Source organism: Aethalodelphis obliquidens, unplaced genomic scaffold (genome assembly GCF_003676395.1).
Source record: "Aethalodelphis obliquidens isolate GAN/ISIS:26980383/991018 unplaced genomic scaffold, ASM367639v1 scaffold31, whole genome shotgun sequence".
Taxonomy (NCBI): domain Eukaryota; kingdom Metazoa; phylum Chordata; class Mammalia; order Artiodactyla; family Delphinidae; genus Aethalodelphis; species Aethalodelphis obliquidens.
The window spans coordinates 10643301-10657130 of record NW_020837975.1 but is presented as its reverse complement, the minus strand read 5'-3'; the positions used below and the strand labels follow the sequence as shown (position 1 = coordinate 10657130).

Genomic DNA, 13830 nt, shown 5'->3' with positions numbered 1-13830 from the left:
TTTTTTTTTAAGGAAGAAACAGAAAAGGACCTGGAGAGAATCAAGCTAAACTGTTAATAAATATGACCTCTAGGAAAGGAGATGGAATAGCGGGGATGAGATGTAAGATAGAGGACATTTTTGCTTTTGACTTTCTATATAGTCCTCTAATTCAATAAGCCTCTATTGATTTACAATTTCAAAAACAATTTAAAAATAAATAGCAATCACCCCATAGTAGTACTGTCAAAATTGGTGTGTGAAATATTGAGAAATAAATTTTCATTTCTATACTTCCTTTTCCTCTTCTGGAAGTAACGATGGTACAAGAGAAAGCCTTACTCAAAGTTTTAACACTTCTAAATACATGGTGCAAAGTATATGATGCGAAGAAGCAGTTCAAGAAGGGTAATTTTCCAGTTGGTTGCTCTGAAGTAAACTTTAAAATACAAGGCCTTTTACCTTTAAGAGTTTGGAGCGTGCAACATTAAGCACATTTATAACAGCCTTACAACTTGGCCCTTTAATCTGTTCAATGATATAACTGAATTTGGCTGACATGCGTTTCCAGTGTTCCAGTTCAGTGAGAGGACCTGAGTCATCAGCTTCTCTTCTCATCTGCACACTTTCAATAAGTACCTGCAATCAGAAAAGTTCACAGAGTATAGAAACGTTACTTTCTGCTTTTAGAACCTCATTATTTGCACCTTTTCAAAGAAAGTTAAAAGTACAAATAACATTCAACACTGAATAATATTAAGAACTCTTAGCAAACTAAGACTAGAAGAGAATTTCTTTACCATGATAATTAGTACCTGCCAAAAGTCTGCAGCAAATATCATACTTTGTTTTACATGTATATTATAATTTTTAAACATCTTTATGGGAGTATAATTGCTTTACAGTGGTGTGCTGGTTTCTGCTGTATAACAAAGTGAATCAGCTATACATATACATATGTTCCCATATCTCCTCCTGCTTGTGTCTCCCTCCCACCCTCCCTATCCCACCCCTCTAGGTGGTCACAATGCACCAAGCTGATCTCCCTGTGCTATGTGGCTGCTTCCCACCAGCTATTTTACATTTGGTAGTGTATATATAAGTCCATGGCACTCTCTCACTTCGTCCCAGCTTACCCTTCCCCCTCCCCGTGTCCTCAAGTCCATTCTCTACGTCTGCATCTTTATTCCTGTCCTGCTTGTACGTTCTTCAGAACCTTTTTTTTTTTTGGATTCCACATATATGTGTTAGCATACGGTATTTGTTTTTCTCTTTCTGACTTACTTCACTCTGTATGACAGACTCTAGGTCCATCCACCTCACTACAAATAACTCAATTTCGTTTCTTTTTATGGCTGAGTAATATTCCATTGTATATATGTACCACATCTTCTTTATCCATTCATCTGTCGATGGACACTTAGGTTGCTACCATGTCCTGGCTATTGTAAACAGAGCTACAATGAACATTGTGGTACATGACTCTTTTTGAATTATGGTTTTCTCAGGGTATATGCCCAGCAGTGGGATGGCTGGGTCATATGACAGTTCTATTTTTAGTTTTGTAAGGAACCTCCATACTTTTCTCCAGAGTGGCTGTATCAATTTACATTCCCACCAACAGTGCAAGAGGGTTCCCTTTTCTCCACACCCTCTCCAGCATTTATTGTTTCTAGATTTTTTGATGATGGCCATTCTGACTAGTGTGAGGTGATACCTCATTGTAATTTTGATTTGCATTTCTCTAATGATTAGTGATGTTGAGCATCCTTTCATGTGTTTGTTGGCAATCTGTATATCTTCTTGGGAGAAATGTCTATTTAGGTCTTTTGCCCATTTTTGGATTGAGTTGTTTGTTTTTTTGATATTGAGCTGCTTGTAAATTTTGGAGATTAATCCTTTGTCGGTTGCTTCATTTGCAAATATTTTCTCCCATTCTGAGGATTGTCTTTTCATCTTGTTTATGGTTTCCTTTGCTGTGCAAAAGCTTCTAAGTTTCATTAGGTCCCATTTGTTTATTTTTGTTTTTATTTCCATTTCCCTAGGAGATGGGTCAAAAAGGATCTTGCTGTGATTTAAAACATCATACTTAAAGATGAAATTTTAGAAAATACCACTTTAAAACCAAAGACAAGACAATTTTGCCACTATCACCACCCACTTCCATTCAACCAGGTCATGGAGATCATAGCACAGGATAAGGAAAGTAAACAAAAGGTATAAGAATTGGAAATTAAAAAACAATGGCATTATCATGGAGGGAATGGTTGGCCACATTTTAAAAATTCAAGAATATCTAAAGACAAACTTTTACAATTAATAAAAGTGAATAATTCAGTAAGGTTTGGGGCTGTATATATAAATATCAGTAGCATTTCTTTACAAGCCATCTAGCAATCTGAAAATGTAATTTCTAAAATGGCAGTATTTGCTATAACAAATAATAACAATGTAAGATATCTAGAGATTAACAAAAAATGTACAAGACCTTTTTGGAGAAAATTAGAAAACTTACTTTCAGCACACAAAAGAAGGCCTAAATCAGTGGAGAAATATACCATGTTCATGGATGGAAAAATTCAACATATAAAGATGGAAATTTTCTCTAAATTAATGAAATGAAATTTATTTCATTCAATGAAATTTCCAGTCAAAATCTCAACAAGGTTTTCTTTTCATGATACTTAGCGAACTAGTCTTTTTTTTTTTTTTTTTTTTTTTTGCGGTATGCGGGCCTCTCACTGTTGTGGCCCCTCCTGTTGTGGAGCACAGGCTCCGGACGCGCAGGCTCAGCGGCCATGGCTCATGGGCCCAGCCGCTCCGCGGCATGTGGGATCTTCCCAGACAGGGGCACGAACCTGCATCCCCTGCATCGGCAGGCAGACTCTCAACCACTGCGCCACCAGGGAAGCCCCAGCAAACTAGTCTTAAAATTAATTTGGAAGAACAATCAACCAGAAATAATCAATGCAATTTTGAAGAAAAATAATGAAAGGGACTTGCCATACCAAACGTTGATTTAGTAAAAAGCAACATAAATTAAAGCAGTATGGTATGAGTACAAAAAACAAATAAGTAGACAGGTGGGATAGATAAAGGGGTCTAGAGACTTGATAGATATTACAAATTTGCTGGTAAAGAATGGACTACTAAATACACTTCTGAGACAATTGGCTAACCATATGGAAAAAGACAAAATTAGATTCCTACCTCACATTATACACACACAAAAATAATTCCAGAAAGATTAAAAACCTAAATGGTAAAACATTTAAAGAAAATACAGGAGATGGGGGTAAAACTATAAAGAAAAGCATGGAACTGAACAACATAATTGCCAAGAAAATGGTTACCACTAGGGAGAAGAAAAGGGAGTTAAAATTGGGAAGAAAAATGCATGGAGATTGCAAGGTGCTGGTAATGCTCTATGTCTTGTGCAAAAGTTACACAGGTGTTAATTTTACAATAATTTGTTTATTTTATTTTTATTCATTTGTTGTTCATTTCTGTATATTTCAGTATTTAAAATAAATAAATAATTTAGGAGAATATCTTCACAACACTGGCGTAGGAAAGTGTTTCCAAAATACAAAAAGCACAAAGGTTCTAGTCACTGGAGGTAGCTAAATTGAGGCTGGATTACCATTTTTAAAGATATTTACATTAAAATGTAAAACTTCCACATGACTAAAGACACCAATACCAAACGCAAATGCAGGACACAATGGGGACCAACAAAAGATTAACAGGCGGAAAATATTATTCAAACTCCAACAATTCAGTTAAGATATCATCAAGCAATCTGAAAGAAAACTAGGTAAAGGATATGAACAGGCAATTCAACAAGGAGGAAATCTAAATAGTCATTAAACGTCCACAGGCTCAACAGTGTTCAGGGTAATGCAAAATAAATCAAGATACCATTTCACATCCAACATACTGGCATCCATTAAAAATCCAACAGTCCCAAGTGTAACGAAAGATATGAAGACATGGGAGCTCCCATTTACTTCTGTAAAAAAATATAAGTTAATATAACCACTATTTGGAGGGCCTTGTAGTACCCAATAAAAAATCTATACTACTTCTCTCAGCCATTCCCTGGGAAACTCTTGAACATGTGCAAACGAGACCAGAATAAAGATATTCATTGAAGATGTATTATTATTGTTTGTAACAGGAAAAAAAGTAGAAACAACTGCTTTCTGAGGGAACAGGTGAGTTCTCTACCTCCTTAAACAGAGGATACTAGACATAATTTGAATGTCTCCTAAATGTCTGGAAATCTACAGAATAAATGGATTCTCTCATAGAGGAATACCAGACAATAGTTAAGTGAATGAAATAAATTTACTTGTATCAACATGGATGAAAGAGAATGTTAAATAAAAAAAAAACTGTAAAAGGATACCATTTATGTAAAGATTTTAAACACAAATATATATTCTGTATTTTCATATATATAATTTATTTATATATAATATAAACCTTATAAATATGCAAATGCAATAAAAGTATAAAACTTTCAGGGGAATGGAGGAGACAATAACATCAGAATGGTGGTAATATACAGGGAGGGAGAGGAAAGGGTTGGAGGATTTAGTGAAAATAAGAGATCTGAAGCAAAAATAGCAAATGGTTAGTATCTGTTTAATCTCAGTGGTACTTACAGGGGTGTTTCTTATTTTCTGTACATTTTTTATGCTTATAACTTTCCATAACTACAATCGTGATGGAATTAAGAATACAAATGAGTCAAAATACACAGTTGATTTTTCAAACCTATGAAGCTTCTCTCTTTAATCCATGAAATGCTTATAATTTCAACCATGGTTTATGGAACTCTTTCCTAATCTTATTATAAGTTTCTCCACCTCCTTAAATAAAGGATACTAGACATAATTTAAACTTTTCTTAGTGGCTGAAAGTCTATATAATTTGAATCACTGAATTAAAGAATGAAAATGGACCTTAAAATTAACTAAATCAAGCAACACTTTTGATGTTTAATTCCTGCTACAACATTATTCATAGATGATAATCCAACCTCAAATCGGATACTTTCAGGGATACAAAACATTCCATTTTCGGGTGGGGGGGGAAATTCTGTGAGAAAGTGATCCTAATAAAATCTCCCTCCTTATAACCATCACACTCCACTCTTAATTCTGCCTGTTAGGGCCATTACAGTACAAGTTTAAGTCCACATGAAATACCATCAAATATTTGAAGACATCACGTCACTCCTAGGTCCCCTTCTTTTCCCATGTCAAATATGTCCACGTACTTTCTTTGAATGACATTGTTCATATCCTTGGCCAAGTTTTCTCTGAAATGCCCATTTCTTAATGATTTATAGCCGTTCTTTACATATTATGTATACTAACTCTGTTACATATGCTGATAATATTTTCTCCCAGAAGGTCAATTATCTTCTAATGTTGCTTACAGTGATTTCTGCCATATGGATCTTACATTAATTTGTTTATATAGTCATATATGTCAGGTTTTTCCTTTCATGGCTTCTGGGGTTTGTATCTTAATAAGATATTAATATAGTTCTGCATTATGTTCTGATTCAAGTATATTTTTTGTTCTATTTTTCACATAACTTTTTTAAGGCTGGATTCGTTCACTCAACATGTTTTTGAGATTCATCCATGTTGTTGCATGTACCTCTTTTTTTAGTTTTAGCTTTCATATTTATGTCTATGATCCATCTTGAATTAATTTTTGTGTATGACAAGAGGTCAAGGTTTATTTTAGATGTAATATTTTTTAAAGAAGTCTCCCATTTCTTGCACTGATTCTGCTTAACTGGAGACCATTTGCTACAATTGCCCAACATGATTTTCCTTTTTTTTTTTTTTTTTTGGCTGTGCGGCTTACAGGATTGTGGGATCTTAGTTCTTAGTTCCCCAACCAATGTGAAAGCGCAGAGTCCTAATCACTGGACCACCAGGGAATTCCGCCCAACTTTTCTTATTTCAAGTTGCCTAATCTCCTTATGTTAAGCTATTTCTTTTGCTTGCTCATTTTTATAAAAGAAGATCTATTTTGATTGATCATGATAATTGGAGGAGATCTCCTCAGCCACTGTGTAGGACACAGCTTGAATTCCACAATGGCTTACAACTCCCTCTTCCTATGCCAACTGGCATAGTAGGCAGCTGCAGGAGTCCTTGGTGGACAATTACTTCGAGTACCTAGGGACACCTGGGAGCAAATTTTGTGGCCGGCACTCCAGGCCTTGATGGAGTTTCCAAAGTCCTCCAATTTTTCCACTCCAACTACACCTCCCTCCTTCTAACAGTTCTAAGAGAGGTAAAATCAGAAATGTTTTTCTCTAACTCTTGCTTGCTCAAGATTTTCCTCCCCTAGTCCTCATTCAACTGAAGATTTTCTTCTCCAGTTTCACTGTCCTGTGCTCATGAACTAGAGATCTGTGAGTTGGCTTCTAGAGTCCTCTTTCTGTTTAGAGCAATTACCTAATATTTGGTTGTGGTCAACGTTTGTAGTGTAAGTTGGCACCTCTCAGAATGTTGACATATACCCCATCACTATCACTGCTTTTCTTACTGCCAGAAAGAAAATGTATTTGGCCAGAGAGCTGCAGACTTGCCACTGCAGTACTGATAGGAATGAGCCTAGTTTGAACCTCTCTGTCAACACAGACAATTCCATTGATCAACCAAGAGGTATTTATTAAGTGTCTAGCATTGTGGCTATAGTCTCTTCACTGTGTACTTTTCCTCTCTCTCTAATGAAGAGCATAAACAATACATAAGATATTGGAGATAAATGCTGGCTATTTCTGTTTCTTCATTATTCCATTCTCAAGCCATAATGTTATGGTTTCCTCCTTAAAGTGGGAAATATCTTAAAGTTGATATTAAGTGGTCCAAAGAGAACAATGATTTTGCACTAGAATCAAAAATAGGCTGAATTTCATAGTAGAATCTGGAAGGCTCCTCTTCCCTTTATTTTTAGGGACAAAATGCAGTGACTAGGACACAGATATGAACTATGACTCATATCTGGTGAAATCACTCAGGTCGGCTCACCTGTTCAATCTGTCTGTACCATATCATCAGCACGTCCTCTAGCTGACGAACAGTTTCTGAACTGCTAGCTGCGAGTGTCACTTCTTCAAAGGTATGCAGTTTGGAAAAATCAACATTGTCTATCTTCTTTAACTTAACTGTTCCCTCAATACTTATTCTAGCACCTAAAAGGGAAAAAATAATATTGACAAGAGGTGTTTAATGTCAATGCATTAAATGCCAATGTGTGGTTTCAAGCTGTAATTACTAAAATGTTAGAGATCTAACACTTTATAGAAATATAATTCTAGTTGATCATTAGATTGTGACTATGATTTATTAATAAAATTGCATATTTTAACAATATGAAATAATATAATTTATATTTTAAAAAGAGTTCATTGTAATGTATATATTTTTAAATATGGTAAAAATTTTCTCAAATAATATAGGAAGAGAATCCTCCTTCTACAATGGGAGATATAAAAGAAAATGTATCTTATGCCTTCAGAGATCCGTGGAAAGAGAAGTTCTAATGATCTGATATCTTATCTCTAGGTCTCATAATTGCTTTGATTTACATCTTTTAAGATGGAAATGTTTTCTCTAATGCTTATTTTTAATAACTTATAGTTAATTTGCTCATTTGTAGTAACTGATTAAACATTAAATACTATACTTACCATCTAAAGATGAAAGGTATCTGCTGATGGTTTCAGTGAAAATGTGTTTTTCAGATTCTCCTTGCTGGGACTGGTTTAAAGCACCCCAATTATTTGTCGCAAGAACAGCTGGTAGAAATATATTTGCCAGCATACTCCTAATCCCAACTAGGAGTCCTTCTGATACGTCCAGAAAAGTAAATAGCACTTCCTAAAAGGGTAGTGTTCAAATGTTATTTTACATGCTGATCCCATTAAAGAACTGAAAATCATAACCTATTTTACATTACAATAAGTATAGACAATATATCTTATAAACTATTAGGAAAACTTAAGTGGTGAATATTAAGGTTCTAAAATCAACAAACTTATATTCTGCCCGCATTTAACCATTCACATACTTGCTCATCAAGTAAACACTTTCCCTGGTGCTTTAATTTCTGCATAGGGAAGGAGGTATGGCCTGGAGTCCATACAATGTGAGGGAAATGAAACTGAGCCTCCTACATAAAGAAAGTTCTAGGTGGACAGTTGCCCTGTCCATGAAAAGGGGACGAGAAAAACTCTGTCAGTTGAGGTAAAAAGCAATTAAACTAGCCCTCTGCCCAGAAATTTGGATGGAAAAAACATTGGTCAAAGGGTACTAACTTCCAGTTATAAGATGAATAAGTTCTGGGGATCTAACGTACAGCATGGTGACTGTAGTTAACGATACTGTATTGTATACTTAAAAGTTGCTAAGGGAGTAGATCTTAAATGTCATTACCAAAAAAGGAGAAAAAAGGTAATTATGTGAGGCAATGGAGGTGTTAGCTAATGCTATGGTGGTAATCATTTCACAATGTGTTAAATCAATTCTTTGTATACCTTAAACTTACATAATGCTATATGTCAATTATATCTCAATGAAGCTGGCAAAAATGCTTAACCATATATTTGAAAAAAGTGTAAACATACTTCATGAATATTTTTAGTATTTATAGGGACATCATTGCGACAGCGAACAAAAACTACACACACTCCTTTTAGTTTCTCTGGGGCTGCGCTGTCTATATACAATCTCATCATTTTTGCCCCTTTGGTTGCTCCAGGAATAGTTCGACCACATTCTGAAAACAAAAGTCAAGAACTTAGCATACGATCACATGACTGATCAAATGTGATAAATTACTGTGGATCTTACACCCTTGTTCCTTGCTTTAGTTTAAGAAGTTTTCAATATAATTATGGAATAAAATTTTTTATCTACAAAAAAATGTAATTGCAAATCTTAAATTGCAGCCTCCTTGGGTGCCTTTCACTGAGTTCTGCACTTTGCTCCTTTTGGCCTGGCCTCAGGCAGGACTTTCATGGAAACCCTTCTCTTATCCCATTCTCAACCCTTTGCCTCCTTAATCCTTGCTAATCTTTCGTATCTCAGCCAAAATGCCACCTCTCAGGTAAACTTTCACTGACTCCCCCAAGAAGATCCTGTCCCCCACTAAATACTCTCATAGCACCCGACTTATATTAAATCCTTCCTTGAACTAATTTCAATGAAAATGTATCATTAGAAATCTTTCTTTGATGTTTAAAAACTATTTAAAATATGAGAATTCTGTTAGATAGCTAGTTGCAATATTTTTTTCTTTATTTTTTTTGGCTGTGTCGGGTCCTAGTTGCGGCACACAGGATCTTCATTGAGGCATGTGGGATCTTTTCTTTGTGGCGTGTGGGCTTCTCTCTAGTAGTGGACTGCAGGTTTCCTCTCTCTAGTTGTGGCATGCGGACTCCAGAGCACATGGGCTCTGTAGTTTGCAGCACGCAGCCTCTCACGTTGAGGCGTGTGAGCTCAGTAGTTGTGGCATGCGGGCTTAGTTGTGGGATCTTAGTTCCCCAACCAGGGATCGAACCTGCATTCCCTGCATTGGAAGGTGGGCTCTTTACCACTGGTACCATCAGGGAATTCCTTGGTTGCAATATTAATAAGCAAAAAATCAACAGTCTTCCTGTTCACAACCATAACCAATTTGAAGTATGATCTAAGAAAATTTTACATCCCTATCACAAAACCATAAACATCTTTTGTCTGCCCAGCCCTCCTTCCTTTGGGTTTGGGGAATTTCTCCCATCCTGGGATTCTGGAGGACACCAGTCTCAGAGCCCTGCAGGGGTACACATGTGAAAACTATACTAATTAGACTCTCTGCAAGACTGTAAATCTTGAATGCAGAGACACAAAGATAAAAGGGTATCTGAGCAAGGTCCATCTACTGATGAATCCAAAGAAACTGCCCTGAAATCCATGGAAATGCTCTATTCCTATTTTTCCCAAGGCCTGATTGTTCAGCTAGTTCTAAATTTTGTGAACTACCCAAATGTTTTAATTTTTTTGCTTACCTAAGCCAGAGTCTGCACCTTGCTTGCAGCCAAAGAACCCTGAGACATGGTATGCAGCAATGTAGAGCTCAAATGCTCATTCATGGAGGTTGGCAGAATTACCTTTACCCTTAATATTCTCCCTTTTTTCCTTGATAAGTGAACCTGAATTTGTCCCATTTAGCAATCTGTACATTCTCAGGGAGACAACTGCTTTCTCAGCCTCCCTAGCCCCTAGGGTAGTCATATGACATTAAGAATCTTGGGCTTTCCTGATAAAGGGGAGAGGTGTGACTAGTAGGCCCCTTTCCTACATGATGAAAACCTGTACATAATGTCTAGACTTCATCTTGCAACCATGTGGAACAAATATGAACACAAAGCAATGTGTTAAGAATGGCAGAATAGGGGACTTGCCTTGTGGCGCAGTGGTTAAAAATCCACCTGCCAATGCAGGGGACACCGGTTCAATCCCTGGTCCGGGAAGATCCCACATGCCGTGGAGCAACTAAGCCCGCGCTCTAGAGCCAGTGCTCTAAAGCAAGAGAGGCCACCGCAATGAGAAGCCCGCGCACCACCACGAAAAGTAGCTCCCACTCGCGGCAACTAGAGAAAAGCCCGCACACAGCAACAAAGACCCAATGCAGCCGAATAAATAAATTAATTAAATTAAAAAAAAAAAGAATGGCAGAACAGAAATAAAATAAGAATCTGGGTTTCTGATGGCATTACTGAGCACTTGAACCACTGCTAGCCACTGCCTGCCCAGTTATGAGAGAAAAATAGACTCCCTATTTGTTTAAGCTACTATTAGGTTTTCCATTACTCACAGCTGAACATATTCCTGGCTTCTAAAAATTCAAATGCAGCTACACTAAAGAATATTATACAGCATCTTTTAAATTAGATAAATCTATATTTAATAACATAAAAAATGTCTAGGTTATACTGTCAAGTCCAAAAAGTAAGTCAAGAATAAAACGTGTTACATGATCATATTTTTAAAATGATACTAAGTGTCTACGTGTTAGCACATGCATATAAGAAAGACATGTAGAGGAATACTCACCAAGCTGATAAGTATATTATTTTTGGAAATAGCAAAAATAATAATTAAAAGTATGTTTACCCTTTCTTCTGGCAGTTCTCCTGAGAATTCTTCCTAAAAAGTCTTCCTAATCCACGTAGAATTAGCTTCAATGATATTCATTGAGGCATTGTTTAAAGGAGAAAAAAGTTGTGAACAACCTAAATTCTAATAATAAGTTTTGAACCTAATAGTTGTCTCAGCCTAATGAAGTACAATGCAACTGTTTAAAATTTAATTGTGGAAATTTATCAGTGGCATGGAGAAGACAATATTATCAATTTTTAAAAGCTACCATAGAATAATATATAGAGTTGGATTACATTTTTATAAAGCATCTATAAATTGTTTTTTCTTAGTTCAATTAAATTGAAAAAAAAAAAAAAGGAAGCATATCTTGGGTGACATGGTCCCCAAACAGGAAATGCAATGTTTTTGAAAATAATTAAGAGAAGGCTGAACTAACTCTCATGGCTACTGAGTTCCTTTTTCTTTCTGAGACTGGACTATAATCTTGGAGGACAAGACATTTTTAGGGAGTGAGGCAAAGTTTACATGGCACTTGCCCTGAGCCCAGCATAACCACGGTCCTCCCAATCCCATGAGGTGAGTTCCATTACTGTTCCCATTTTACAGATGAGAAAACCAAGGCTCGGAGAGGTGAAATAACTTTCCCAGTGTGACCCAGCGAGTAAAGAGTGGAGCTTGTCTTCACCACCTCACTTCTGACCCTCTCCAGGATCGAGCTTTAAACCAGTGTGTCAAACAGTGTCTATCTGTGATCTCCTCCTCCCTGCAGGCCCAGGGGTCTGCACACTGTCAATGGAGGGTGTGATAAGCTCTGCAGTTTAAGAAAACAACATCTGGTCTGGGATACTCTCACCCATATACCAGGATACACAGGATAACCTGTCTAGAAGAAAAGGAAAGTTTCACACTGTTGACACTGACTTGAAATCCACCCTGAGCTCCAAAGTTTGGACCAAGGCTATTTAGAAAGATAATTGTTAGGGTAGAGGGTTCTTAGAATCTAGCAGGGCACTGAGTATGGGGAAAGTGGCTTCCTTTGCAGTCCTACCTTGGCCCCTTACACTCTCATCCAGTACCCGCCTGCTCCCCATCAAGCTTTGCCTCCTCAGGACCCACAGGGCTGGTGGTCTGGGTGAACAAGGCATAGGCACAGTCGCTGTCTGGAGGAACAAGTCATTGGGCTGCTGAAGTTTGCAGTGACCAGCACGATCACAGGAGGGGCAGCAGTTTGTAGTTACTTGGTCACTCTTCCAGCTGAAGAATGCACGTCCCCCTTCTCATCTGTCTTGTACTTTCATAAATTTTGACAAAGAATGACCCAAAGCACCAGAGTGGGTACAAGGTCAGCAAATCACAAAGCATTCCCAGCCTCCAGTACATTTGGCATAAGTGAGATGCTACTTGTGAGCCATAAAAGAGGTGATTACTTTCCTGGTTAAAGGCAGCAAGAATGCCGTAGGCTGTGGAAAGGTGGAGGCACAGAGAGCCCGTCTCAAACTTACCTTGTCATCCAGAAGCATCCTGGAGAGCTCTGTCTGTCTGGTGGTGTAATCTTGGCACAAAAGGAATATTCTCACTAGCTCTACATTCTTGTTTTGGCCCAATAAGTTTGAAAATGATACTTTTTTTTTTTTCGGCTGAAAACTTGAGAGTTTCATTATTATTATTTATACTATACTCTTCCAAAGAAGGTTTGAGGCAATATAGGATAACAATAAACGCTATGGACTGAATGTGTCCCCCAAATATATATATATATAGCAGTATATATATATATATATATATATATATATACTGCAAAATAGGATCCAACTCTACATATTATATATGCAACTCTGGATGTCAAGGAGTCAATGAACCGTGAATATGTCTTAGACTTGTAGCCATACTTATAATTTGGGTCATTACAAACATCTAAATTAGTGATCAGAAGATAAAACTAGCAGAAGATCAAACTATATACATAGTGGTATATATACTGTGTATATATATGTACATATCTCATACATACTGTACATATACATATCAAAATACATAGAGAAAGGGAAATAAACACACACACACACACACACACACACACACACACACACACATATATACCAAAGAAGTTACAGAAGGATACTCATCAAGGAGTTAACTTGATTATTCCAAGTGAGTGGGAATGTGGGTGGTAGTTTTAATTTTTCTTCTAATTGTAGATATTTTCTCACCTTTCTTTATTTTCAGCTATTGTTTTATTTATTTATTTTATTTTTATTTTTATTTTTTTTGCGGTACGCGGACCTCTCACTGTTGTGGCCTCTCCCGTTGCGGAGCACAGGCTCCGGACGCGCAGGCTCAGCGGCCATGGCCCACGGGCCCAGCCGCTCCGCGGCATGTGGGATCTTCCCAGACTGGGGCACAAACCCGTGTCCCCTGAATCAGCAGGTGGACTCTCAACCGCTGCGCCACCAGGGAAGCCCCTATTGTTTTAATTTTTAATGAATTATTAAAATGTGGACCTTACAATAATGTCTCAGCATAAGAACTGTGAGAGACAGAAGATCAATAGAGCAGACATAGTCACTAATCATGAGTCTACATATTTTGTTGGTGAAGAAAGACATATATATTAAACAATTAGATGAAAACAGAAGAACATGATCAAGTGGTGTATTTTACAATGCAAACT

The 13830-nt window shown here is 37.0% G+C and overlaps 1 protein-coding gene across 1 annotated transcript in view; it reads right to left on the bottom strand.

Moving 5' to 3' along the window:
- Positions 1 to 13830, bottom strand: part of DNAH8 (dynein axonemal heavy chain 8) — a 330122-nt gene that overhangs the window by 303557 nt on the left and 12735 nt on the right. Inside the window, exons 5-8 of the mRNA XM_027127141.1 lie at positions 8642 to 8793; positions 7706 to 7895; positions 7044 to 7207; positions 442 to 618 (exon numbers count right to left, since the gene is read on the bottom strand). Of these exons, the coding sequence (XP_026982942.1) occupies positions 442 to 618; positions 7044 to 7207; positions 7706 to 7895; positions 8642 to 8793 (683 nt within the window). The remainder of the gene's footprint in view (positions 1 to 441; positions 619 to 7043; positions 7208 to 7705; positions 7896 to 8641; positions 8794 to 13830) is intronic.